Below are 26806 nucleotides of genomic sequence, written 5' to 3' on the forward strand. Positions count from 1 at the left end.
GGCCAGTTGTTTAGAGGTGTATAAGTATGGAGTACAGGTGGTACTAGTCCGTGCATAATGTGTAATATTTTTTTCGGTCAATTTTTAAACTAAACTTATTATTTTTCAGAATTTTTGTAACTGGCCAGAAGAACATTTTGAAGAAATGGATAGCACTTTAGCGGTACAACAGGTAAATTTTATTCTCATTTTTCTGACACTTTTTAGAAGTCACGTTATTTGTGAACATATACTTACACTGCTTACATGATACAAAGAGGATATGCCTCTTTGTATCATGTAAGCTTCTGATATCTGGCTGGTACATTGACATCCTTCTATTCTGCTCCTTTGTCACTTCGTTTATCTGTTTTTAGATATAATTAGGCATCTTCACTAAAAAATAGTCTAAAGGGCAAGTAAATACTTTTCTATTAAAAATGCAGTTTTCTGTTCCTACCTATTTTCATAGTTTTGGGCTTTTTATTTTGATTTTTTTTATACCAGATTTACAGGAGTTATTCAGTTCAATTATTCCTGGAGACCTTCACTAGATATATTTAAGAATATATCATCTGTATAAATTAAACTTGTTTCATATCTCCAATTTTGTTACTGGATTTCATTTCAATTTTATTCATAATGTTATTCATATAGATGATAAATAACAGTTCAGGAATCGTGCACCTTTCTATTAAAACACCAATCACACCATTTTCCTGGGCCTCATTAAATGTTAACTACAGGCCTAAAAAATTAACTGTAGGCAATATATGGTTCTGTATAATATACCATTTGCATCACATTATTGTAGTGCGTTGAACTTTTTTTTTTTTTTTAAACCTTGAAATCTTATATATATATATACAAAAGGCTCTACTGTTTAGTTCAGACGGCCTGAACAGAGGGATGAGAAACAGTTGAAAAGGATTGTGGAAGGGAAGCTTGGTGAAACTAGATTCAGGCCAAATAGAAGATGTCAGGATCAGATTTTCACTTTACAACAAATAGTCGAGAAATTGTGGGAGTGTAACAAAGATCTGTATTTAAGTTTTGTAGATCTGGAAAAGGAATATGAAAAGGTGCCAAGAGAAAGGCTATTCAAAGGAACTGAAGGAAGTACAATGTAGAATCGTCAGACAAGGATAAACATTATCTTCTCTGTTATTCATTATCTATATGGATCACATTATGAAGGAAAGTGGTATTAAACGTAATGTCAAAATTGGAGATGTTAATGTCAGCGCTTTGCTTCATGCAGATGATTTTATACATCTAAATAAATCTGCTTAAGGGTCAAAGCTGTATAACTGAGAGGAGACCTCCACATAGCCTTTAAAGGAATGTGGAGAACCGACCAGGGGTTTTGACCTAATGTCCAATCCTCACCTTCTCGTGGTGCACCCCGTTGGATATCTACCTGGATACTGAACGAACAAGGATGGACTGGCAATTTGGGATTTAGCCGACCAAATTGTAATTCTTATTGGCTTAGACCAAATTACAAAATGATGGTACAACATGACAAAATTTCATGCTGGCTGGGCCGTCGCCTGGTTAAACAAGGTCCATGTTGTTTTCACCAGTGAACCAGGGTGAACAGCGAAAAGCCAGCTACTGGAACAAATCTGAAAAACACCCCAATTCAACATCACCAGAGTTAAAAATCAGTACTATCAACATAAGAACCCTGGATGGCAAAGAAATGGAGTTAGCTGAGAAATCAGATAAGTACCAGATCGAATTAATAGGGGTGATTTAAACAAAAAAGACAAAAAGTGGTGAGATCTTTCTGACAATAAATACAAAATGTTATATTCAGGCAATGACAATCAAGGAAATGAAGGAGTAGCCATTGTATTCAACATTAAATAAGAGGTTAATCTTCTTGAATGGCAGGCAGTCTCAAGTAGAGTGATGTGGGCAAATATGAGAATGGGGAACTGGACAATGAGACTTATTTGTGCCTATGGTCCCACAGAAGATTCTACTAAGGTAGAAGTGGATGAATTTTTTGAGGATTTAGAGAAAGCATTTGACACAATCAGGCCCGTTTCTACATTTTGTGGGGCCTTGTGAAATGGAAATGGAAAAGCGAGGTTCCTGAAAGTTAGTAACATTTATTGAAATTTTACATGGAAGAATATCTTGTTAATTAATTAAATCAAATATGAAAAATATTTATGCACATAAATAAACAAGTATGCTCTTTAGCATCAATTTAAGTAAAGGGAAAAAATTTGTTAAAAAATAAATGTGTTTGTATGTACATGATATATTATTTTATTATTTGAGTACACATTATCATATAAATATGCCAGAACAATGATTTATTTAATAATATAAATAATAATATAAAAATATGAAAAAATATCCATTTTTACTATAAATAATGAGATATATGTATAACAACTTATAAGATTTAAAAGAAATCTTAATATATTAAATTTTATTTAACCTAATGCTCTTATCAATAAAATCATTTATAACGCTATCAAAATTCAAATTTTTTGCAATTTCATGCTCTATAGATATTATTGCCAGGGACGACAAACGTTCTTGTGACATAGAAGATCGCAAATAGGTTTTTATTCATTTTAATTTGGAAAATGACCTTTCTGCTGATGTAACCATAACTGGACTGGTCAATAATATTTTAAATGTTGTAGTGATATTTGGATAAATATCTGACAAATTATTTGCAATTATGAATTTTAAAATATTAATGTGTGCATCTTCTGGAACAGTATGTCTAAAAATAATTAATTCATTATAAAATTCAGATTCATCAATATCTGTATTTAATTTTTGATACAGTTGTTTGTAGCAAAATTTTAATTCATTTTCTGTCATTTTTCTTATTCATTTCATATCATAAAGAAATCCAAATGATTTTTCGTGAATTTCATACAATTGAAATCTTTTTTTGACAGATTACAGAGCAGTATCTAAAATTACAAAAAAGAAATTTATCCTAAAATTATCTTTGTTATCACCTATGTGTGATTCATCAGACGTTTCATAATCAAAAAATACATTTCCTCGACATACTCGACTTTGTTTAAATTTAATTTCTATTTCTAATAGATTTGACAGTTCTTTAGCAATCTCAAAACAGCTATCAAATCCTGATATTCTCTGCTCTTCAATGTACTGCACTAACTCTTTAATATGCTTAGTTGCTACTCTATGGGAATTTTTGCATTTTGTAATATTTTACTTACTAAATTAACTTTTGACAAAAGCTCATACCAAATTACAAGGCTTAGTATAAACTCAAATGAATCTATTTGTTCATATATTGAAACCACTTCTACTTTGATAGTATCATATGATGCAGTTTTAAATAATTCTTTTAGGACATTTAAAAATTCTGGAATTTGAAAACGTACAGCTCTAACTGATTCTATTCTACATTTCCATCTTGTATCACATAACGGTTTTGGAGTTGATTGTTTAACACATTGCTTTAATATGTCCCAACTTGAAGTTGCGGCAGCAAATAATGTATATATTTTTGTATAACATTAAAACAATTATTCCTATAATTGATTTTGCAACATCCCCTAAAATGAAATTTAATTTGTAACAGGCGCAAGGAGTAATAAAATCCTTTTTCCTTTTCATTTAAAATGTAAGCACGGACTCTCTTATATACTCTTTTCATATTTGCTCCGTTATCATACCTTGCACTCTACAATGTGACAATTTAAGATTTAATTTATGCAAAAGCGATTTCATCATCATCAAATTCCTGCCATGTACCCTCAAGGGGAGTGTACAGGATATGTTAGTACTACATGAAAAAAATTACATCATTACTAACTTCCTATCTACAATTTTACTCCAAATCAGTCTGTTACTTGTCAAGACTCCAACATTATCAGATCTTATATTTAGCTAGTTTTACACACTGTTTAGCTTTCTTACATTTGTCTCTGTATTCTCTAAGAGTACAAGCTGACTTATTTGACAGGAACTTTTGATATGCTTTCTTCCTTTCCTTCACTGCCTCTTTAACTTCCTCTGTCCACCAGGGAGTTCTGATTTTTTTATCCTTGCAGACAACCTCATCACATGCCTCTCTGGCAATATCAATCAGGGTTTTCTTCAAGGCTTGCCACTTAATCTCCACGGTTTGATTCCTGTTCTCAAACTTTTTAATTTTTTCTTCAATCTTTCTGTATGTTAGTCTACAGTTCACATCTGAGAACTGCTCAACTTTTATTCACTTTAAAAACTTTCTTACATGTTATTCTTTTCAATATGAAATTCAATTTTATCCTGCTCAAGACTGAATAGTGATCACTTCCAATTTCAAATTCTCTGTACACTCTGGTGTCCTGCACCAGGGAGAAAACATCACTATCAACAATAACATAGTCAATGAGACTTTTCTTATTCCTTGCCTCTTCTCTCCATGTGAATTTGTGCACATTTTTATGTTGGAACATGGTGTTAGTAATAACCAGTCCATGTCCTGAGCAGAAATCCAACAGATATTTGCCATTATTATTAGCTTTGCTCTTTTCTCCAAATTTTCCCAAAATATTTTTGTATGTCTCACAATCATTTCCTACTCTGCTATTCAGATCCCCCAACAAGGACCAACTTTTCCTTTTTCATTGTGTCAGTTGCTTTTTCTAAAGCATCAAAAAATTCCTCCACTTCTACCTTAGTAGAACCTTCTGTGGGACCATAGGCACAAATAAGCCTCATTGTCCAGTTCCCATTCTCATATTTGCCCACATCACTCTACTTGAGACTGCTTGCCATTCAAGAAGATTAGCCTCGTATTTTGTGTTGAATACTATGGCTACTCCTTCTTTTCCTTGATTGTCATTGCCTGAATATAACATTTTGTATTTATTGCTCAGAAAGATCTCACCAGTTTTTGTGTTTTTTTTTTTCAGTCACCCCTATTATGTCGATCTGGTACTTATCTAATTCCTCAGCTAGCTCCATTTCTTTGCCATTCAAGCTTCTTATGTTGATAGTACCGATCTTTAACTCTGGTGATGTTGAGTTGGGGTTTGTTTTCAGATTTGTTCCAGTTGCTGACTTTTTGCTGTACGCCCTGTTTCCCTGGCGAAAACAACGGGGGCCTTGTTTAACCGGGCGACACCCCAGCTGGCATGAAATTTTTTTTATGTTGTACCATCATTTTGTATATTGGTTTAACCAATAAGAATACAATTTGGTGGGCTAAATCCCAAATTGCCAGCCCATCCTCGTTCATTCAGTATCCAAGTAGATACCCAACAGGGTGCACCACGAGAAGGTGAGGATTGGACATTAGCTCAGAAGCCCTGGTCGGTTCTCCGCATTCCCTTAAAGGCTATGTGGAGGTCTCCTCTCAGTTATACAGCTCTGACCCTTAAGCACCCCAAGTGATTTTATATTTTCATATATACCTTTACCAGTAGTGTCATTAGTTGTTAAAAACTTCGAAAAGTGTTCACGAATTTCAGTATCAGCTCCAAATATATGTAAAAAATTCTAAAAATTACTGAAATTTGCTCCTGGTGACTAACATCAGGAGTACAATTGAGAATTATCGAATAGTACTTTGCCTGTCATATCATATTTACAATATTTTGTTGAATTTCGGTTCCCATATCAACAGTTAATTCATTTTGCACAATGGGTGATGGATACGAATTTTGTTTCTTACCTATAATTTTTTTTCCCGAACATCGCATTAAATGATCTTTTAAAAGTGGATCAAATTCTGCAATTAATTCTATGATTCCAAAAAAATTACCATTACGAGCTGTATACAAAGCGTCAAAATTATGTTCCGATAAATAAAGAATTGCTGCTATTATTCATTTAAAAACATTTCTTAACCATTCTGCTTCAAATTTTATGACATTTTGGTTTGCCTGATCAATTGTATTGTGATTTTTTTTAATTACATTCCATTTGTATCCATGAATACTTGCATTTCATGTGCACTGGATTTCGTTCGTGTGACTTTAATCTTTCACTTACATGTCGCCAATCAGAAAAGCCATTGTTAGATAAAAAAATTATCATCAGAAGAAAATAATTTGCAACAAAAACAAAAAACAGAGTTGGAAGAGTTTGAATATATAAGCCATCTTCTGTTTTGCTTCTCTCTGTTTGCAATTGTCCTAACATAGTGAGCTGTGGAAAAACACCTTGTTGTCATCTTTTGGAAAATCATTTTCAGTCGTACAACGGTGGACCACGTTGTACAATTTGTGTTAGTGTTGCGTTGTTCAAAATTTTGGGCCATGTTGCTGGATCATCAATAGTAAATAGTTCACCTTTCTTTGATGTCTCAGTTAGGATCTTCAATACTCGTTGTTTGACCAAACGCGTCATGTTCTTCGCTTCCTTTGAGTATTTCAGAACTCTCATTATTAATTAATGTTGAAGACGAAGAACTGTTTGTAGTTATTTCAGAACTCCTGTTATCAACTGATATATCTGAACAAATATATGAGTTCAACTTCATAAATTTAAGCAGTTAATTTCTTTGACGATCCTCAGCCGCTTCTTTTTCTAGTTTTCGTTTTTCATGCCCACTTGTGTATTTTCTTCCATAATAATCTCTCTCATGACTAGTCATACTCTAGAATTAACTACGATAGATTTAATTATAAAATAAGTTAATAAATTAAAACAAAATTACTAACCTGATAAATAAAATATATCTAAAATAGATAATATAAGAAAATAAATAAATCTAATATAGATTGAAAACTGCTATTGAAGAAAAATTCTGATGTCGGATAACCTAAAACCAGATTACAAAATATATTTTTAATGATGTTTTGCAAATAATGTCACATAAAAAAATTACCATGACAGTACGTGTAGATACTTAGTTGTTCATAAAATCATAAACTAAAATCAAAAACCTTCTTAAAATTATTGAAAACACCTGTTTTAAAATACACTTCCCTATTTAATACTATTTGTTGAACGATATTGTTACATATCTTAGAGTAGTTTCAAATACTACCGCTCTAGCACTACGATCTTATTTCGCTTACTATAACAACAATAGTTGGTTGTAAAATTATATACATATATTTTTCTATATAATAATATTTTTATATAATAATTTTAAAAAAATTGATCGATTTTCTTTTTTCAATTTTTTGCACTTTGCGGGGCCCTGTGCCATCGCACACCCATGAATACGGCCTTGGACACAAAAAGGAAAAGTCGGTCCTTGTTTGGGAGATCTAAATTGCAGTGGAAAATGATTGTCAGACATACAAAAATATATTGGGAAAATTTGGAGAAAAGAGCAAAGCTAATAATAACGGGAAATATCTATTGGATTTCTGCTCAGGACACCAACTGGTTATTACTAACACCATGTTCCAACATAAAAATGTGCATAAATTCACATGGAGAGAAGAGGCAAGGAATAAGAAAAGTCTCATTGACTATGTTATTATTGATAGTGATGTTTTCTCCCTTGTGCAGGACACCAGAGTGTACAGAAGATTTGAAATTGCAAGTGATCACTATTTAGTTTTGAGCAGAATAAAATTGAATTTCATATTGCGAAGGATAACCTGTAAGAAAGTTTTAAAGCAAATAAAAGTTGAACATATCTCAGATGTGAACTGTAGACTAAAATACACAAAGATTATTGGAGAGAAAATGAAAGAGTTTGAGAACAGGAACCAAACTTTAGAGATTCAGTGGCCTTGAAGAAAATCTTGATTGATTCAGCCAGAGAGGCATGTGGTGAGGTTGTCTGCAAGGATAGAAAAATTAGAACTCCATGGTGAACACAGGAAGTTAAAGAGGCAGTGAAGGAAAAGAAGAAAGCATATCAAAAGTTCCTGTCAAATAAGTCAGCTTGTACTCTTAGAGAATACAGAGACAAATGTAAGAAAGCGAAACACTGTGTAAAACTAGCTAAACAAAAGTCATGGGAGGACTTTGGCAACAACATAGAAAATAAATATCAAGAAGGTGGCAAAATATTTTGGAAGTTGTTGAAGAAGCTTAGAAATGGAGGAAAGAGTACTGTAAAAGGAGTTAGAGATGATAAAGGTGACATGAAAATTGGAGAAAAAGATATTCTTGAAGTATGGAGTAATTACTTCGAGAAATTGCTACATGAAACAAGCAGTGATAGCACAGTGGTAAAAAAACAGACAACTGGCATACAGTCAGGAATACAGATATCCATACTTGAAGTAGAAAAATCCACCAAAGACCTGAAATGTGGAAAGGCAGCAGGAGTAGATGATATTCGACCAGAAATGCTGAAGTATGGTGGTATAAAAGTCTTGCAGTGGCTGCACTGTATAGTTCAGAAACCCTGGACAGAGGGACGAATTCCTGGTGATTGGAGTAGAGCTCTAATAGTACCCATATACAAAAAGTGAAATAAAACCTAATGTGAGAATAACAGAGGTATTTCCCTAGTGAGTTTTCCTGGCAAGATCTATGCAAGTATACTTGAGAAATGGTTGAGAAAAATTGTGGAAGAAAAGCTTGGTGAAGAACAAGCTGGATTCCGGCCAAATAGAGGCTGTCAGAATTAGATCTTCACTTTACGACAGATAGTGGAGAAATCATGGGAATATAACAAAGATCTTTATTTGAGTTTTGTAGATCTGGTAAAGGCATATGATAAGGTGCCAAGAGAGAAGCCTATTCAATATGCTACAGTTATATGGTGTCAATGGGGCATTATATCAAGCAATACTTAAGTCTTTGAGTTGTAAATCAGCAGTTAGAATTGATGGAAGTACGGGAAGATGGTTTAATGTTAAATCTGGTGTGAGACAAGGATGTACATTATCCCCTCTGTTATTCATTATCTATATGGATCACATTATGAAGGAAAGTGGTATTAAACATGATATCAAAATTGGAGATGTTAATGTCAGCTCTTTGCTTTATGCAGATAATATTATTCTTCTAAATAAATCCGCTACAAGTCTGCAAGATTCTCTGACTAAATTGAATAACTGTTGTACTAGATATGGTATGATGGTCAGCAATAAAAAGACAAAGACAATGAAAATAGGCAGAATCGTTGAAAATGTCAACTGTGTTGTGAACAGGGAACCTGTGGAACAAGTAAAACATTTCTGCTACTTAGGCACGATTTTTAGCGAAGATGGTAAATTAAATATGGAAATAGACAACAGAATCAATAAAGCTGGTATAGTAGGAAGTCATTTGAATAAATTCATATGGAATAAGAGAGAAATTAGTCCGAACACTAAATTAGTTGTATACAAGAGTGTACAATGATTGGCTGTATACAAGAGTGTATACAGCCAATGATTAAATTCAAACCAGTTTTAACTTGTTTATCTGAGAGCTGGGTCAGAAGTAAAACACTTGACCAAAGACTAGAGATGAGAATCCTGAGAAAGATTAGAGGCATGAACAGATGGCATCAATGGCAATATCATATTAAAAACAAGGATTTTAGGAAAGAACTTGACGTTGTCGGCATCCAGGAATGCGTTAGCAGAACTAATGTCAGGTGGTATGGTCATTTAAACAGAATGGGCGAATAAAGATTGGCAAAACAAGTATTCTCTGTCAGATTGGCAAGAAAACGACCCAGAGGAAGACCAAGATATAGGTGGATTGATACGGAACAAAGTGTCTTAGACGACAGAAATATAAGATCAGGTAATATTGGAGTCTTGACAAGTAACAGACTGATCTGGAGGAAAATTGTAGACATGAAAAATTTACATCATTACTAACTTCCTATCTACAATTTTCCTCCAGACCTGTACACCCCCTTGAGGGTACATGGCAGGAATTTGATGATGATGAAATAAATCTGCTACAAGTCTGCAAGATACCCTGACTAAATTATATTTGTAATAAATTTGGTATGAAATCAGCAATAGGAAGACAAAGACGGTGAAAATTTCTTCTGCCTATTTATTACTTTGTCTTGCTATCAATTGCATTGTGAATGGACAACCTATAGAACAAGTAAAACACTTTATCCACTTAAGTACAATTTTTAGTGAAGGTGATAAATTGAATATGGAAATAGGCAACAGAATCAACAAAGCTGGCATGGCAGAAAGTCAACTAAATAAATTAATATAGAATCAGAGAAAAATTAGTCTTAACACTAAATTAACTGTATGCAAAACAGTGTTCAAACTAGTTTTAACTTATGGATCTGAGAGCTGGGTTAGAAATAAAACACTTGACCAAAGACTAGAGACCACAGTTATGAGAGTCCTAATCTCAGGTGGTATGGTCACTTAAACAGAACGGTAGAGAAAAGATTAGCCAAACAAGTGTTCTCTGCCAGGTTAGCAGGAAAAAGATCCAGAGGAAGACTTAAAGACGTACAGTTGGATGATACAGTAAAAAGTGCCTTAGAAGACTGAAATATAAGATCTGATAATTTTGGAGTCTTGACAGATAACAGATCGATTTGGAGAAAAATTGTTGATAGGAAGTTAGTAAGTGCAAGTTTCTCATGTAGTACTATCATAATATCCTATACACTCCTTGAGGGTTATATGTCAGAAAGTTAATGATGTTATTTCAAAATTATTGAAAATACAGAAGTCTAAAAGTTCTTGACCACAATTATTCATGGAAATTTCTCTATATTTGCCTAAAGTATCTGGGATTTGATTATTTCCAACTCTAGCATGAGATCTCGTGAGCAAGTCAACTCAATGTCATCCAACTCTTGGTTAGATGTCTTATTAGAATATGCTGCATCTACTTATCTCCCAGTGCAGATATCTCACAATGATCTTTGATAACTTCATATTATAGTTTACTGCCTCTATACTTTTAATGAGAGATATAAATGAATACAATACTCTATTGGTAGTGCTCGACAGCATTAATCTCTTAAACACAGGAAGCAGCACCTGTTCTTCCATTTACCTACCTCAACATTCGCTGCCTCAGACTTAACTGTCTGCTTATCCTCCCTCTTGCCGCTATTTAAGTGGGAAATTGATAACTTGTATGGGAATGACCATTTCACTGTGAAATCCACCTTTCTTCATGGGCAACCATGTACTACATCAATGATGTCATGATTGTAAAATGAACAAGCTGACTGGTTCATGATTCTAGCAGAATTTTATTCAGTTATAACGAACTCATCTCTTATTATTGCCTCAAGTGCAATGCCTAAAACATAGTCAATTTCCACTTTTCCCTAAACCAGAGTGGAAAAGCTAATTAATTACACAGCAGCTGTGACGCCCAGAACAAAGCCTGGAGCATTTTCCACAGATATCCCATTGACTGCAAACCTGATTGCTTTCAAACATGCTTGTGCAACATATGACTGTCATCAAAGCCAAAAGGAATCCCAGATCCAATACTCATCTCTATAACCAGATCAACCAACACAAAACAAGTCTTGGATAAAATCCAGAATATGAAGGATAAATAAGTCACTCATCCACTTATGATTCTTGAACATAGGAAGTTAGTAATGGTTATTAGTTATTTAGTATATGATATATAATAGTTAGTAATGGTTAGTTAGTAATTGGCTAGAAGTTGATAGTGCATGGGAGGCGGTAAAGAAGTGTTTGCATGAAGCAATGGCTGACTCTATACCTAGAGTCCGAATAATAAATCAAGTAGGGGTTAAATGGATGAATAACACTATTAAGCTTGAGCTACAAAAAAAGAAACAACTATGGAGGGAATTTAAGGAGAAAGGTGACCTGCAGGCCAGAAGGGTAACAAGTGTGGTAAGAAAAGCAAAAAAGGATTATGAAAGAACATTGGCCATGCAGGATAAAGAGAATCCTAAACAGTTTTTTCGATGTGTTGCAAGTAAAAGAAAAAATGTATATGGCAGAATGATTAAAGAATGCCGATGGTAGGGAGGTAACCGAATCAGCTGATATGGTTGAATTACTGAGCGAGCACTTCGCAAGAATATATCTTCCAGGTGGTGACATTGCAGAAATGAATGAACCAATAGATTATACGGGGAATTGTGGTGAATGAAGTGGTAGTCTATTGCAAAACCTCAATGTCAATACATCTGTGGGATTGGATAGTATACCAGCTCGTGTCATACGTGAAGCGGCTAAAGAATTGTCAGTACCCTTGACCATTTTGTTTAATTTGAGCCTCGGGTCTGGGTCAGTCCCAAGGAGGTGGAAAGAGAGGGAAAATAGTTCTGCTGCATAAAGGTGGTTCCAAGGCTGCTATTGGAACCGGCCAATCAGCATAACAGGAATCGTTATAGGTCTTGGAGAAAATAGTCAAGAGGAAAATACAAGATTGGATAGATGAAAATGGGATACTGTATCGGCGACAGCATGGTTATGTGAAGGGTAGGTCATGCCTCAGTAACTTGCTCATGTATTATAACACAGTGACGGCTGAACTGGATAAGGGTAATGGGTTTACAGTGATTCTACTGGACCTTGCTAAGGCCTTTGACAGGATACCACATGGCATTCTAATCAGTAAAATGCAGCATATGGGGATGGATATAGGGTTGGTGAGATGGATAGGAGGGTGGTTGATGGAGAGATACCAGAGAGTGGTTTATTCAGGAGTGGAGTCGAAAAGATGGCTTGTGACTAGTGGTGTGCCGTAGGGTTCTGTTCTTGGACCACTACTTTTCAATTTGTTCATTAACGATATAGGAAACGATCTGAGAGGGAGTGTTCACTTGTTTGTAGATGATGCAAAGTTGGGTAGAGCAATTGTGAGTGCACAGAATGTCAAAATTTTGCAGGATGATTTGGATAGTTTGGAGGACTGGGCTAGGGAAAATGGATGTCAATTTAATGTGGCAAAGTGTAAGCTTATGCATTTTGGAGTGAAAAGATTAGCAGCAGTATATCACATTGGTGGAACCGTACTCCAGGAGATTGATGAGGCCAGGGATTTGAGAGTGTTGGTGGATAGGGAGTTGAAGCTTAGAGGGGCACATTGCAAAAGTGGCCAAAACAGCTCATCAAATCACTTGGTTGCTGAAAAATACTTTAACAAGCAGAGACAAACAAGTTATTGTTCCTGTATATCGAGCCTTGATAAGACCCCATCTAGACTACTGTGCCCAGATATGGGCACCAGGGTTTCTTCTTGATGGGAAGGAGGTGGAGAGGATTCAGAGACGAGTGACCAAGATGATAGCAGGTCTGTGGAATGAACCTTATGAGAAAAGGTTGAAGATTTGTAAGTTGCAAAAATTAGTTGATAGGCAGAAAAGGGGTGATATGATTGAGACATTCAACTTACTGAAGGGTTTCTATAGGATTAATCCAGAAGATATTTTTGAGAATAGGATTGGTGGTGGGAGCACTAGGGGCCATACATGGCCATACATGGGCAAATGAGTGTGGTTAGCAGGGGTGTTAAAACTAGGTTTTTTACTTGGAGAGTGGTGAATGAGTGGAATAAGCTGCCAGAGTCTGTTGTGGGTGCTATGACCGTGAATGAGTTCAAGGCGAGGTATGATGGATACTGTGTGAATGTCGAATAGTTGCTCTTGACATTGATGTTAGGGCCTCCTTCGATGAGTCTGTCGACTCCTTGCAGTTGCCCGAGATGATGATAATAATGGATGTTTGTTTGCTGACCCAGGAGTAATTGGTAATACTCTTGGGGAGATTTTGCCAAATCATCAGGTATGTCTTCTTACTCCTTAAGTTCCTGCCCCCCCCCCCCCAAAAAAAAAGCAAAGCAGAAAAACATCAAATACTCTTCTCTTCAAACAGTGTGGAAAATTAACACATCAGTTCACAGAACAAGAACTAAAAGCTGTCTTGCTTAAATGTCATCCAACTGCTGTCCCATTGATCAGCTACCCTACCTATTGAACAGAATTTTCTGGGAGGATGTGTTTCCTGAACATGTTCAAAAGCAGACAACACTGTCTAGAGATTTTGGAATATTGAAAGACCTGCAACTGTGATCTCAAAAGGAATATCTCCCATTTTATGAAAACCTTTCTATCCAACTGAACCTTCCAGGTTTCATTGGGAATCACTCTCCTGAACCATACACCCAAGAGTCATAAAAGGTTCAGTCAGTGTGTTGTGTTTTTTTTTGCATTCAAAAGGTAGTTATATGATTGCCTTTCTTAAGTCATGGGAAAGATCAAAAAATTTCAGTAAACTACCAACCATTTGCTCTGACTCTGTGAATCAAAAAATGATTAACTTTGATCTTTTACAGTTTCTGAAGAAAAATACCTTTTTTTTCCAAAACGGTCTCTGGCTCGCACAAATGTCACTCAGCAGCTGGTCATCTATTCTGACTTTAAGCATCCATTAGAGACGCATTTCTTAAACACAAGCACTTAGTATCAGAAGGAATCTCTCCCTTTTTATGAAGAACTTTCTATCCAACTTAAACCAAGGGGAGGAAGTCCTGAAAGGTTCGGTCTGAAGTGTCACGCTTTTTTTGCAATCAAAGTCACCTCAATAACTGAGTAATGCCCTCAGTTCCAGCCATAAGTAATGCCCTCTAATTGGATGACTTCATGATTCTCTGTTATTCATACATTGTGAAGGTTATAGAAAGACAGCTGCAGCAAGCCATTGACCTTGTTTCAAAATGCACACTTGCAGATGAATTAGATTTTCAATCCAGAAGACTCTTTGCATGCATTCCAAAAATGTGGTATTTTTCCTGATCTCCTGAACAAAGACTAGAAAACTTTAAACCCTGTTGCAGCAGAAGCTACATTCTTGCGGCTCATATTTGACAAAAAAAAATTCTGTTATATACCAGTTGTATAGCAAGTGCCACAAGTATTAAGCATACTTTGTTGAGCATATCCTAGCTTTCACTTCTTGGGGTGCCTACAGATGTTCTTTGCTCGGCTTGTATTGCACACTTATCAGATTAAAACTTGAGTCTCAGGTCTTATCCCCCTCTTCCAGAAATAGCATGCTGTAGTGGTTGGATTCTGTTCACTATCAGTCAGAATTTCAACTGGAGCATTTTGTACTTCATAATTCTTAATCTTTGTTAAAGTAAATGAACCTTTCTGTCTTTTCCCTCTTTACTTACTCTGTTCCAAGTGTTTATAGAGTTCCTTGTTTTTGCAAATAATCATATGACCAAACTGGGAGGTCTGTAATAATTATGTTCAATCAGGTCTAGCTGATCATGCCTTTGATACCTGGCACAGAATCAAATGTAAAAAACTACTATGCTTCACCACAACAAATACAAACTTGAAAGATTTTTTTTTTTAGAATAGGCAACATTTAAAAAAAATAAAATAAAATAAAACCTTAATCTAAATAAATATGGTTGTGTTAAACTTCCCAAGATTTCAGAAATTTTAACTTTTAGGCTTACTGTCCAACAACATCCATAGAGGGCAACCATCATAGGACCAGGCTTCCAGTCTTCACTCACTTGTTTTGTGTGTGCTTTTACAATTTTAAGATTTTATCCCTGATGTCTCTGTGACAGAGACAAAATGTAGAATCCATTAAACTCCTATTTAATTATAACATCAATATTAATAAAATCATTTTGTGAGGTTTAGAGTTACAATTTTCTATTGTTTAAACAACTTTTATTCTTGAAGTTTATTACAAAGTAATGCTAATGTTCATTGATGTTTCATGATAATGACAGAGCCCTAACACATGGAGTTAGTCTCGACTTAGATTTCATTTCAGCAGATAACTCAGTCATCTTTTTGTATTATAGATGAACTGTATAATAAATGTTTTTCCTTACCTCAGAGTTTATTTTGCATTTTGTTGGTCCTCTCTAAAAATGAACTTCATAAGTATGTGCATTTCTCCATGAATCAGTGCAATTCATTATCAAATGCTGTGAAGTGTGTAGTTTGTTATTCAAATAAAATATTATTTTTAGAAGAGAGAAAAGAAAGTTGAGAAATGGTAGATTTTTCTGTTCTTTTAACAGTGAAAGATCATTCGCTGGAAAGTATAAATCTGAAGAAGACATCTTTATTATTTTAAAGGTTAAAACTTCATTTTAATTAAAACTTAACATCAAAGTAAATACACAATGAATGCTTAAGTTTTAAGCATAAAACTGAACAATCTGAATTCTGTATGTCACTGTTATTTCGTCTGACATTTTAGAATTCAGATTGTTCAGTTTTATACTTGCCCCTTTAATGTGACCAGCATTTCAATTTTGTTACTCTAGAAGATCTAAGTAAAAAAAAATCTGTGTATGTTAATAAAAAAAGATTATAATCCATCTGTTACTGTTTCTTTAAGAAGTGTTTAGAATACTAATTAAGTCCATATTATTACTAACTTCCTCTTAGTAATTTTCTTGTCAGATTTCCATACTGTAAACTCTTAGATTTCAATCTCATCAGGTACTAAATTTTTCCTGGCATCAGACATCTGTTTGCAAACCTTTAGAGCCTCCATAGTTCATTTAGTATTGATAATGCCCATTAGTTGGAAAGACCTTTTCCAACCAGTTGGTATTGGTTGAAAATCAGGAAACCAGAACCAGGTTAAAATTAAAGATATGAGAAAAGAACAACTTTACATTGTTTGTATTTCTTTATTTTTAATATGATTCTGCCATTGATTCCATTTGTTTGCTCCCTTAGCTTTTATTAGTACCTATATATGTGGTCACATAAACCAACACTCAGATCCATTTTTATTGTAGGTTCCCCATTGAGATTGCAGTTTTTTTTTTCATGACCCTGCCTGTTTTCATGCCAAATTTGTTATGTTATCCAGTGTATTTCTGAAGACTTGTACTGGAATTATTTAAGAATATTACATCTGCACAAAGTAAAGAGCTGCATTGTATATTTTGAGATCAGATGTAATTGCATATAATTCAATTGGAAATATTCACTCTTGTGTTACTAATTTTATGTCAAACTGTCTTTTATGTACGTCCTTCAATCGTAACTGCTCAATTCTAACATAAGTAAAGGTAATGTTGTTGATTTTATAATGTCCCATTTACACCTCATGATTATATCAGCTTGCACAGCTTTTTCTTTTGTCACCTTGTCATATACCTTTCTCATCTCTGCCAAACTTAAATACCGATCCTTGTTATAATCCCATGTTTCCTTGACATTTATAAAGTAAAAATTTTATTTCTGACAATCCTTATTTAGCCAGAATCTAGCTTGTTTCTTCTACAATTTTTCTTACCTTCTTCTTAGGTATACTTACATTAACCTTGCCTGGAATGCTCTATAAGGAAATTCTTCTATATTCTTCTCCTGTTCAGAACTAAGTGTGGATCATTTCCTCTTTCAAATCTTCATATACTTCTGTATTGAAAACCAGTGTAGTGACTATCAGTAATAATAGTGAGACATTCCTGTTCTTGTTTGCTCTCCATGTGAATTTCTGCAATACCTTTATGTTGGAACATGTTAGTTGGACTGGTCATTATCCTGTACAGAAATCTAGTAGGCACTTCCTCTTATTAATTTTTGCTCTTTTCAAATTTTCCTAAAACATGTTGATATTTTTAGATTCATTTCATTCTTTAGTTACGTCTATCCAAAATCCTCTTATCCTTGCATATCAGCTGCCCTCTCCAGTGACACAAAATTACCCAACTGTCAATTTCTGTGGGATCTGGCATATCTCATTTTTCCATTTCCCTTTTGAAATTTTCCTACATCATTCTGCTAGAAATTAAGCGGCAATTATAATCAAGTGTTATTATAATTACTGCTTCCTTTTCCTGATCATTGTTGCCTAAATGTAGCATTTTAGATGCATGTCATAGTTTATCTTTAAATTGTGTTAACTATCTGTGTAGAAATACAATTTAACTCTACTAGCCAGAAGGGGGGGGGGGGGAGTTCTCCCACAATTTCAGTCTACTTTATGTAAATATTGTTATAGATGGTGTTAAAAAAAAATCAAAAAACTAAATGTCATAACAAAACAGAAGAGTGGATTTATTTAGGTAAATTGATATGGTTTTATGATACTCATTCACAGGATCCAGTCTTTGACTAGTCTATGCAAGATATTTTTTTTTAAATAACAGGATTAAAAAGAATCTGTATTATGTAAAATTTTCACACATTTAATTACACCAAGCTAATTCATGGTGCGAGCTGTGAAAATCAGCTTAGGAAAATACTCATTACAGTTGCCCACCTAATTAAGGAATAAAGGGGTTCGAATAATAAGATATATAGATGTACTGCAGTATTTAATTAGATTGTGCCAATTTTAATTTTTGTGTTTATAATTATCAATTTATTTTTTGATGAAATTATATTGTAAGGAAAGAATAAAAAAGGGAAAAGGAAAAATACAATTTCTTTTTTTAAAGAATAGATTTTGTATTACATATGTCATTCATACTTGTATATACATGTAGGTTTAATATTGAACTAAATAAATGCATTGATTTTATTAATATTTATTAAAATGATTGACCTAAATTAAACTAAATGAATGCATTGATTTTTTTTTATTATTATTAATGTTTATTTAAAATGATTGATTGGGGTTCTTAAGGGTCACATCTGTATAACTGAGAGGAGACCTGAATGCAGAGAACTGATCAAGGCTTCTAACCTGATGTCCAGTCCTCGCCTGTGATACACCCTATTCGGTATCTACCTGGATACTGAACGAATGAGAATGGACTGGCAATTTGGGATTTAGCCTACCAAATTGTATTCTTATTGGCTTAAACAATAATATAAAATGCTGATAAAACATGACAGAATTTCATGCAAGCTGGGGTGTCGCCCAGTTAAACAAGGCCCCTGTTGTTTTCACCAGGGAACCAGTATGAAGAGCGGAAAGTCAGCTACTGGAACAAATCCTGAAACACACCCCAACTCGACATCACCAGATCGGTACTATCAACATAAAAAACCTGAATGGCAAAGAAATGGAGCTAGCTGGATTTGAATTGAATAAGTATGAAACTGACATAATAGGGTGACAAACAAAAAAGACGAAAGCTGGCGAGATCTTTCTGAGCAGTAAATACAAAATGTTATATTCAGGCGATGAAAGTCAAGGAAAAGGAGTAGCCATAATATTCAAAACTAAATACGAGGTAATCTTCTTGAATGGCAGGCAATATCAAGTAGAGTGATGTGGACAAATATCAGAATAGGAAACTGGACAGTGAGACATATTTGTCCATATGGTCCCACAGAAGGTTCTACTAAGATAGAAGTAGAGGAATTTTTTGAGCCTAGGCTTTAGAGAAAGCAACTGACACAATGAAAAGGAAAAGTTGGTCTTTGTTGATTATCTAAATAGCAGAGTAGGAAATGATTGTCAGATATAGGGAAAATTTGGAGAAAAGAGCAAAGCTAATAATAATGGCAAATACCTATTGGATTTCTGCTCAGGACTATGGACTGATTATTACTAACACAGTGTTCCAACATAAAAATGTGCACAAATTGACATGAAGAGAAGAAGCAAGGAATAAAAAAAGTCTCGTTGATAGTGATGTTTTTTCACTGGTGCAGGAGTAAAGTGTACTGAGGATTTGAAATTGGAAGTGATAGTTTTGAGCAGGATAAAATTGAATTTCATATTGAAAAGTGTGTAAGAAATAAATAAAATAAACTTTTATTTGCTTTAAAATAAAATTGGGTATAAAAAAAAAAAAAGTTGGGTATCTACTTTGATACTGAACGAACGAGGATAGGCTGGCAATTTGCGATTTAGCCGACCAAATTGTATTCTTATTGGTTAAACCAAAATAAAAATGATGGTACAACATGACAAAATTTCATGCCGGCTGGGGCGTCGCCCGGTTACACAAGGCCCCCGTTGTTTTCGCCAGGGCACCAGGGCGAACAGCGAAAAGTCAGCTACTGGAACAAATCTGAAAACAAACCCCAACTCAATATCACCAGAGTTAAAGATCGGTACTATCAACATAAGAAGCTTGAATGGCAAAGAAATGGAGCTAGCTGAGGAATAAGATAAGTACCAGATGGACATAATAGGGGTGACTGAAACAAAAATCACAAAAACTGGTGAGATCTTTCTGAGCAATAAATACAAAATGTTATATTCAGGCAATGACAATCAAGGAAAAGAAGGAGTAGCCATAGTATTCAACACAAAATACGAGGTTAATCTTCTTGAATGGAAGGCAGTCTCAAGTAGAGTAATGTGGGCAAATATGAGAATGGGGAACTGGACAATGAGACTTATTTGTGCCTATGGTCCCACAGAAGGTTCTACTAAGGTAGAAGTGGAGGAATTTTTTGACGCTTTAGAAAAAGCAACTGACACAATGAAAAAGGAAAAGTAGATCCTTGTTGGGGATCTAAATAGCAGAGTAGGAAATGATTGTGAGACATACAAAAATATTTTGGGAAAATTTGGAGAAAAGAGCAAAGCTAATAATAATGGCAAATATCTGTTGGATTTCTGCTCAGGACATGAACTGGTTACTACTAGCACCATGTTCCAACATAAAAATGTGCACAAATTCACATGGAGAGAAGAGGCTAGGAATAAGAAAAGTCTCTCCTTGACTATGTTATTGTTGATAGTGATGTTTTTTCCCTGGTGCAGGACACCAGAGTGTACAGAGGATTTGAAATTGGAAGTGATCACTATTTAGTCTTGAGCAGGATAAAATTGAATTTCATATTGAAAAGAATAACATGTAAGAAAGTATTAAAGCGAATAAAAGTTGAGCAGCTCTCAGATGTGAACTGTAGACTAAAATACAGAAAGATTATTGAAAAGAAAATGAAAGAGTTTGAGAACAGGAATCAAACCTTGGAGATTCAGTGGCAAACTCTGAAGAAAACGTTGATTGATTCTGCCAGAGAGGCATGTGGTGAGGTTGTGTGCAAGGATAAAAAAATCAGAACTCCCTGGTGGACACAGGAAGTTAAAGAGGCAGTGAATGAAAAGAAGAAAGCATATCAAAAGTTCCTGGCAAATAAGTCAGCTTTTACTCTTAAAGAATACAGAGACAAATGTAAGAAAGCTAAACAGTGTGTAAAACTAGCTAAACAAAAGTCATGGGAGGACTTTGCCAAAAATATAGAAAATAAATATCAAGAAGGTGGCAAAATATTCTGGAGGTTGTTGAAGAAGCTTAGGACTGGAGAAAAGAGTGCTGTAAAAGGAGTTAGAGATGATAAAGGTGATATGAAAACGTGAGAAAAAGATATCCTGGAAGTATGGAGTAATTACTTTGAAAAACAAGCAGTGATGACAACACAGTGGTAAAAAAACACTCACCAGGCATGCAGTCAGGAATACATATCCATACTTGAAGTAGAAAAAGCCATCAAAGGCTTGAAATGTGGAAAGGCAGCAGGAGTAGATGATATTCGACCAGAAATGCTGAAATATGGTGGTATAAGAGTCAGTGGCTGCACTGCATAGTACAGAAAGACTGGACAGAGGGACGAATTCCCGATGATTGGAGTAGAGCTCTCATAGTACCCATATATAAAAAGGGAAATAAAATTGAATGTGAGAATTACAGAGGTGTTTCCCTACTGAGTGTTCCTGGCAAGATCTATGCAAGTATACTTAGGAAACAGTTGAGAAGGATTGTGGAAGAAAAGCTTGGTGAAGAACAAGCTGGATTCAGGCCAGATAGAGGCTGTCAGGATCAGATCTTCACTTTACGACAAACAGTCGAGTAAGCATGGGAATATAACAGAGATCTGTATTTAAGTTTTGTCGATTTGTAAAAGACATATGACAAGGTGCCAAGAGAGAAGCTATTCAGTACGCTTCAGTTATATGGTGTCAATGGGGCATTATATTAAGCAATACTTTGTCTTTATTTGAGTTGTAAGTCAACAGTTAGAATTGAAGGAAGTACAGGAAGATGGTTTAATTTTAAATCTGGTGTGAGACAAGGATGTACATTATCCCCTTTGTTATTCATTATCTATATGGATCACATTATTTAGGAAAGTGGTATTAAACCTGATATCAAATTGAAGATGTTAATGTCAGCTCTTTGCTTTATGCGGATGATGTTATACTTCTAAATAAATCTGCTACAAGTCTGCAAGATTCTCTGACTAAATTGAATAGCTGTTGTAATAGATATGGTATGAAGGTCAGCAATAAAAAGACAAAGACAATGAAAATAGGCAGAATCATTGAAAATGTCAACTGGGTTGTGAATGGAGAACCTGTGGAACAAGTAAAACATTTCAGCTACTTAGGCACTATTTTTACCGAAGATGGTAAATTAAATATAGAAATAGACAACAGAATCAGCAAAGCTGGTATGGTGGGAAGTCAATTGAATAAATTCATATGGAATAAGAGAGAAATTAGTCGGAACACTAAATTAGCTGTATACCAGATAGTGTTCAAACCAGTTTTAACTTATGGATCTGAGAACTGGGTCAGAAGTAAAACACTTGACCAAAGACTAGAGACCGCAGATATGAGAGTCCTGAGAAAGATTAGAGGCGTGAACAGATAGCATCAATGGCAATATCATATTAAAAATGAGGATATTAGGAAAAAACTTGACATTGTCAGCATCCAGGAATGCGTTAGTAGAGCTAATCTCATGTGGTATGGTCACTTAAATAGATTGGGAGAGGAAAGATTAGCAAAACAAGTGTTCTCTGCCAGGTTGGCAGGAATACTTGAGATATGAGATATGGCAGGATATGAGAGTCCTGAGAAAGATTAGAGACGTGAACAGATAGCATCAATGACAATATCATATTAAAAATGAGGATATTAGGAAAAAACTTGACATTGTCAGCATCCAGGAATGCGTTAGCAGAGCTAATCTCATGTGGTATGGTCACTTATATAGAATGGGAGAGGAAAGATTAGCAAAACAAGTGTTCTCTGCCAGGTTGGCAGGAAAACGACCCAGAGGAAGACCAAGATATAGGTGGATTGATACGGTACAAAGTGACGATAGAAATATAAGATCTGATAATGTTGGAGTCTTGACAAGTAACAGACTGATTTGGAGGAAAATTGTAGATAGGAAGTTAGTAATGATGTAATTTTTTCATGTAGTACTGTCATATCCTGTACACCTCTTGAGGGTACATGGCAGGAATTTGATGATGATGATAAAATAAAATTTTAATGCAAATAAAAGTTGAGCAGCTCTCAGATGTGAACTAAAACTAAAATACACAAACTTTATTCAAGAAAAAATAAAAGAGTTTGAGAACATGAACCAAACCTTGGAGATTCAATGGCAAATCCTGAAGAAAATATTGATTCAGGAAAAGAGGTATGTGGTAAGGTTATTTGCAAATATGAAAAAAATCAGATTTAATTTTTACCATTTTCACTAAAAATTGTGCCTGCTTGGTATAATAATGCTTCATTGACAACATACAACTGTAGCGTTTTGAATAGCTTTTCTCTTGACACCTTGTCATATTCCTTTTCCAGATCTACAAAACTTAAATACAGATCTTTGTTACACTCCAACAATTTCTCAACTATCTGTTGTAAAGTGAAAATATGATCCTGACATCCTCTATTTGGCATGAATCCAGCTTGTTCTTCACCAAACTTCCCTTCCACAATCTTTCTCAACCATCTCTCAAGTATACTTGAAAGATGGTTCCTTTTATTTTTTACTTGAGAGATGGTTGACACTTGCATAAATCTTACCAGGAACACTCAGTAGGAAAATACCTCTGTAATTCTCACATTCAGTTTTATTTCCCTTTTTATATATGGGTACTACGAGAGCTCTACTCCAATCATCTGGAATTCGTCCTTCTGCCCAGGCCTTCTGAACTATGCAGTGCAGCCACTGTAAGACTTTATACTTCCATATTTGTGCATTTCTGGTCAAATATAATCTATTCCAGCTGCTTTTCCACATTTCAGGTTTTTGAAGGCTTTTTCTGCTTCAAGTATGGATATGTATTCCTGATTGCATGCCTGCTGAGTGTTATTTACCACTTGTTTCATTTAGCAATTTTTTGAAGTAACTCCATACATTAAGGATATCTTTTTCTCCAGTTTTCATGTGACCTTTTACAGCACTCTTTTCTCCATTTCTGAGCTTTTTCAACAACCTCTAAAATATATTGCCACCTCCTTGATATTTCTTTTCTATGTTCTTGCCAATCTTCCACGACTTTTATTTAGCTAGTTTTACAGTGTTTAGCTTTCTTATATTTGTCTCTGTATTCTCTAAGAGCACAAGCTGACTTATTTGCTAGGAACTTTTGATATGCTTTCTTTTCCATCACTGCCTCTTTAACTTCTTGTGTCCACCATGGAGTTCTGATTTTTTTCATACTTGCAAATAACCTTACCACATACCTCTTTTCCTGAATCAATATTTTCTTCAGGATTTGCCATTGAATCTCCAAGGTTTTGTTCCTGTTCTCAAACTCTTTTATTTTTTCTTGAATAAAGTTTGTGTATTTTAGTTTTAGTTCACATCTGAGAGCTGCTCAACTTTTATTTGCATTAAAATTTTATTTTATCATCATCATCAAATTCCTGCCATGTACCCTCAAGAGGTGTACAGGATATGACAGTACTACATGAAAAAATTACATCATTACTAACTTCCTATCTACAATTTTCCTCCAAATCAGTCTGTTACTTGTCAAGACTCCAACATTATCAGATCTTATATTTCTATCGTCACTTTGTACCTTATCAATCCACCTATATCTTGGTCTTCCTCTGGGTCGTTTTCCTGCCAACCTGGCAGAGAACACTTGTTTTGCTAATCTTTCCTCTCCCATTCTATATAAGTGACCATACCACATGAGATTAGCTCTGCTAACGCATTCCTGGATGCTGACAATGTCAAGTTCTTTCCTAATATCCTCATTTTTAATATGATATTGCCATTGATGCCATCTGTTCACGCCTCTAATCTTTCTCAGGACTCTCATATCCTGCCATATCTCATATCTCAAGTATTCCTGCCAACCTGGCAGAGAACACTTGTTTTGCTAATCTTTCCTCTCCCAATCTATTTAAGTGACCATACCACCTGAGATTAGCTCTACTAACGCATTCCTGGATGCTGACAATGTCAAGTTTTTTCCTAATATCCTCATTTTTAATATGATATTGCCATTGATGCTATCTGTTCACGCCTCTAATCTTTCTCAGGACTCTCATATCTGCGGTCTCTAGTCTTTGGTCAAGTGTTTTACTTCTGACCCAGTTCTCAGATCCATAAGTTAAAACTGGTTTGAACACTATCTGGTATACAGCTAATTTAGTGTTCCGACTAATTTCTCTCTTATTCCATATGAATTTATTCAATTGACTTCCCACCATACCAGCTTTGCTGATTCTGTTGTCTATTTCTATATTTAATTTACCATCTTCGGTTAAAATAGTGCCTAAGTAGCTGAAATGTTTTTCTTGTTCCACAGGTTCTCCATTCACAACCCAGTTGACATTTTCAATGATTCTGCCTATTTTCATTAAGGTGTCATAACTGTAACACATAATGGTGGGTCCTTTTTTTATTACTTCATGACTGAAATTAAAACCAAAAGTGTGTCAAGTAGTGGAGCATTGTGGAGGAAAATAACTCTACAATATTGCTGCGGGAAAAATGAAGAGATATTCGGCTTCAATTTTAGTTGCTGGTTATCTGTATGTAAGCCGATCATCTTCACTTTCTCTCTCTCTCTCTCTCTTCTTCCTTTTTAAGGTTCAGAACTTTATTTTTATTTCTCTCCAAAAGTCATTTTTTGTAATAAACATCCAGCCATAACTTATCTCTTCCCCCCCCCCCCCTCTCTTTCCAACAGTTGTTCTGTCACCATTGTCATAATATAACAATTGATAACTTAAGCATTTTATTTCTATATGAAAGAATTCATAAATATCCAGTCTTTCATATAGAAAGAATAATGCTTAAGTTATATCAATTATATTATGACAATGATGACAGAACAACTGTTGGAGAGGGAGGATAAATTACAGTAGGTTGAGTATTTAATTACTACAAAAAAAAATGAATGAGCTTTCAAATATAAAAATAAAGTACTGAACCATAAAGGGGAGGGGTGAAGTTGATTGGCTTATAACTTGCAACTAAAATTGCAGCTGTTTCGGAAATTCTTTAAAAGAGAATGCTTAGTGTTTGGAAGGAATCCAGGTTTATTTTCATTTCTCTTGAAATACAACTTCTCTAATGAATTCATTGGTAGCCACCTGTAATGAAATTACTTGACAGTGAATGAGATCTTTTTAAGAAAAAAAAAAGTAAATTATGCTGGTAAAAAGATTTTGAATGCATTTAAAACAAACCAAAAATTCACTTGTAGCTTGTCTCTGTTTACTCACCTATGGCAAGAATTTCTGGAGTGGATCCATGTATTGTGCGAGTGCGCATGCAGACACACTTAAACTTTTAGTGCTCATTAGCCATAAAGTAATGAGAATTATAAACTTTTTTCTTAATTTAGTTTATTCAGCAAACAATACGTAAAGATCCTGCAAATGTTGAAGAAATTCTCACACCTCCTGAAGGGCAAGATGAAGGGGTTTGGAAATATGAGCACCTCAGGTAATTGCCAGTTTCATTTTCAACTTTTTCTCTTTAATGTGATGCTTTAAAGAGTCTTTTCTTTTAGGATGGAGAAATGTTTATCTCAGCAAAATATTATCATTGCTCTGTGGATTTTATGTAATATAAATCCCCACCCTCATCCTCCCCAAGATTAAAATCACCAATAAAATTCTCAGTGGATGTATTTTCCTTTGAGTTACACTAACTCTCAAAATATTTGTCTCACCAACAAGCATTTGTTGAATCTTGAGGTGCCATTACACGTAATTACTATCAACTCTCACTGTATCGAACACCATAAAACTACTGAAACATCCCAACCAGAGCTGGTTTAAGCTCACTATTGAAAATTTGTGGCATTTTCGATCTTAAAAACTGGAAA

At 34.7% G+C, this 26806-nt stretch overlaps 1 protein-coding gene across 2 annotated transcripts in view; it reads left to right on the forward strand.

Moving 5' to 3' along the window:
- Mob4 (MOB kinase activator 4) overlaps positions 1–26806 on the forward strand; it is a 132461-nt gene that overhangs the window by 27658 nt on the left and 77997 nt on the right. For both annotated transcript variants that reach the window (XM_090394130.1, XM_090394129.1), the window contains exons 2-3: positions 110–172; positions 26321–26421. In XM_090394130.1, the coding sequence (XP_090250256.1) occupies positions 110–172; positions 26321–26421 (164 nt within the window). The remainder of the gene's footprint in view (positions 1–109; positions 173–26320; positions 26422–26806) is intronic.

Source organism: Typopeltis vanoorti, chromosome 6 (genome assembly GCF_054136105.1).
Source record: "Typopeltis vanoorti isolate ZY-2024b chromosome 6, IOZ_Tvanoo_1.0, whole genome shotgun sequence".
Classification (NCBI taxonomy): Eukaryota; Metazoa; Arthropoda; class Arachnida; order Uropygi; family Thelyphonidae; genus Typopeltis; species Typopeltis vanoorti.